Here is a 3303-nt window from a genome sequence, read left to right on the forward strand (position 1 = left end):
GGGGGGGAAAATGAGGAGCTGACACCAAGGGTTCAAGTGGAAAGCAGATGTTGTGAGAATGATGAAGTCAACATGTGTACTAATATGCTGGACACAAATGATGTATGTACAGATTGTGATGAGTTGTATGAGCCCCTAATAAAATGATTATTTAAAAAAATGTCAGCTTTTCATTGAAAATAGGCCCGTTTTCAGTTTAAAAAGAAAGAGCAACTGCCACCAAGGTGTCAGGCAAAAAGAACATGTAAGGAACTGTCATTTACACATCATATGGCAAATCAACTTGCCTTTTAAGGTATTTTGCTTTTGAAAAATATGTATTGTTACTCAGATGGTATTTAGAAAAAGAGAGGGCGAAAAGAGGAAGAAGAACTAGGTGCCACCTACTTGGTAGAAGTCATAGTTCGCTGCCTTGATGTCAAAGGGATCATCTCGAGGTGCTTGTTTCCTTCCACAGTTACAGGCGCCAGTGGATCGAGCTCGGCTATTATGATACAGCACTGGAGGATTCCTATCAGCCTCTGGTTTTTCTCCTAGAAAACATAAAAGTCATGATTAAGTTCAAAAGCACAAAGCACGAAATTTTACTTTGTATTCTGCAACATCTTACCTCCCAAATTTTCCATATAGTGCTTTGGAGATACAAAGAAAAACGCAAAAGCCGTAACTAAACATACATAATAAGAGATGCCAGTGAAGTATTAATTTACCTTTTTGACCCAATATTACAAGGCAAATTTCTCGTCTGACTACCATCCTCATGGTGATTTTATATCTGGTTAGTTCAACAAACCCTCTATAGTAAAAATGTTAATACCACATTGCTGAAACTTTGTACGAGTTAACAGTTCTCTTGTGCTAATCTACTAGAATTCATTCTTCAAATGCAAGACAGTAATTAGTAACTGTAGCTGATATTTTTCTTTTACAAAAAGTCACATTTAATGCCCTATAGAATATTCTTTTTTGTTTTGTTTTGTTTAGAATATTCTTTAAAAAATATCAGCACACAGAAAACAAATGATCTTAAAGCAAGACTAAGAACACAACTCAAAGTTTGACATCAAATGCTGAGAAAATTTTACCTACCTGATTTAGGTAATGAATGAAATTTATGTACACAGTGTTGATCAGTTAGACTCCTCTCCTCACACAGCTGATGGCCATTGCTCCAAAATGTGTAGCAGTCCTCATGTAGCTGCATAGCATATTTGTGAAAAGCCGGCCCCCTAGCATGCTGACTGTACACTCGCAGAGCTTGTGCAAGCTGATTCTTATGGACAGTCATGGTGTAATTATGAGGCAAATTTGACTGGTAGGCACTGTGGGCCATGGGTAGAGCTTTTTGGCACCGGTTTTCTGAGAATTTGGTGTCAATATCCAAAAACCCTTCTAAGACTTTAATACTGCTTAAAATCTTAGATGTTAGTTCTCCCGTGGGAGACGCCACGTCCTCCTCTTTCCCATCAATAGCCACTTCATACAGTTTGGCAGCTGCTGAAGTCCATTTCTGGTAAGTGGGAAGCTCAAAATGAGAGGGCTGTGGGTTTCTGCCCACGCTGTCGTCAAAACCTTTCTTACTCAGGACTAACTCCACATGCTGCCATAGGAATTCCCGAAGAGTGAAATCCACGAGCTGGCCTGAAGAACTACAACTGCTGCTGTCGATGTGGAAGGAAAGCTGTTGTCGGTTGTGCTGTCTCATGACCTGGTGTCGCCTGGGCCCAGAAAGAGGTGTGGGCACCAGCAACGATTCTGAATCCTTCACAGTGCAATGACTCCTTAGTTGGTCCAGCAACATGCCTACAGGGTCCTCCTCCTGGCTTCCAGGAACTATGTATACAAACGCTTGGTTGGCGGGCACAGTGAAGAGGCAGTTGATGCTCTGATTAGTCAAGACACGACTCTTCCGGAAGATTCTATAGATTTGATCCTCCAGGGCATGCTGTAGTCTCCTTTTAGGAGAATGTTTTTTGGGCTTGTCTGGGTGAGTTGGGTCTTGGCTTCGCGGGGGCTCCACTTTGAGGGCTCCGTTGAGATGAAAAAGGAAAAGGAGTCTAGGTGGGCACGGTCGGCAGTTCAGCTTCCAATCTTTGCCAACAGGACAATCTTTAATGGCTGTTTTGAGGAGGGGCAGTACTTTCTGCCTCAGCCCATCCAGGGCTCTGAATACCCGATCATAGGTAATGTCAAAGGAGCAGGTGGGGTGGACCAGAAGCAGGATGTGACAGACCGAAAAGAGATAAAGGAGACTGAGACACTGCAGCTTCTCTTGATGCTTCCAGAACTCGTGCGCTTCTGCATGAGGCAGAGAGAGGCCACCTCCAGCTTCTCCACTTTGAAGGGCCCGGCAAGCCTGCAGAAGCTGTGAATTGTCACAGATGGAGGTGAGAAGCAGATAAAGAACTTTGCTTTCCTGGTTGTAATAGGCTTGCAGGAGGCTGTAGTCCTGGGTACCTGCCTCCGTCCGGTTCCCCTCGGTCGTCGCGGTGGCTGCACCTCCCCGAGCGGCGTCACCGGTGCCGGGGTCTCCGGCTCCCCCTGCTTCCCCGACGGCGCCAGCCTCGGCCTTGACCCCAGGTTCCGGGTGCCCAGGATCTTGGTGGCGAAAGAGAGGAAAGACCTGCCGGTCACACACCGTGTTCACGAGCGAAAACTTCTCCGAAGTCAGGCGCAGCGCCGTCTTGCCGAAGATGCCCACGACGCAGATCTCATCCTCGCGCCACGGAGGCTCCGCGACGCCGGCCGCGCGCTCGCCGCCCTCCGCGGGGGCCGCCGCGGGGCTGTCCGAGCCCGGAGAGCCAGAGGCGCCCAGCAGAAACTCGCGCAGGCTGACAGGACCCGCCATGGTGCATCGCCTTCCCCAGCGTCCTTCCGGCGGTCCCCCTGCAAACGCGGCCGGCTTCCGTCCGACGTTGAAATCCTCCCGCCGGGCCCTGGAGGTCCGCTTTCCCCGCCCTTTGGGTTCCGCCTTCTCCTCCGGTCCTGCTTTGGTTTGTTTTTGTGGCAAGGTTTTCCTGGTCCTATGCAGAGCTGGTTTGGGAATCTGCGTTAAGATCTTCTTCCAGCCCTTCTTCCTGGATGAGTGGCCATGATAAAGTGTTGATGTCAGGGCCCTTGAACGTGTCCCGATAATGTTTGCTATTGCCTGTGTTTGGCCCAGAGCGATGAAGTGCCACTCGGCATCTTTTCTTCCATGGCGCTCTTGCCCTGCAGCCGTCCGTCACAGAGTTGGCAAAATGATGGTTGGGTCAAGTGTGCTGCTTGCCTCCACGTGGTCATGCCTACATGGTTCCAGTGGTT

At 48.4% G+C, this 3303-nt stretch overlaps 1 protein-coding gene across 1 annotated transcript in view; it reads right to left on the minus strand.

Annotated features, from left to right (window-relative positions):
- The window catches only part of SMG8 (SMG8 nonsense mediated mRNA decay factor), a 5599-nt gene extending 2751 nt beyond the window's left edge, over positions 1–2848 (minus strand). The window contains exons 1-2 of the mRNA XM_004707014.2: positions 1090–2848; positions 388–533 (exon numbers count right to left, since the gene is read on the minus strand). Coding sequence (XP_004707071.1) covers positions 388–533; positions 1090–2848 — 1905 coding nt within the window. The remainder of the gene's footprint in view (positions 1–387; positions 534–1089) is intronic.
- Between the last annotated feature and the right edge of the window lie 455 nt (positions 2849–3303).

Source organism: Echinops telfairi, unplaced genomic scaffold (assembly GCF_000313985.2).
Source record: "Echinops telfairi isolate 266 unplaced genomic scaffold, ASM31398v2 ScPeMD7_7458;HRSCAF=8496, whole genome shotgun sequence".
NCBI classification, from domain to species: domain Eukaryota; kingdom Metazoa; phylum Chordata; class Mammalia; order Afrosoricida; family Tenrecidae; genus Echinops; species Echinops telfairi.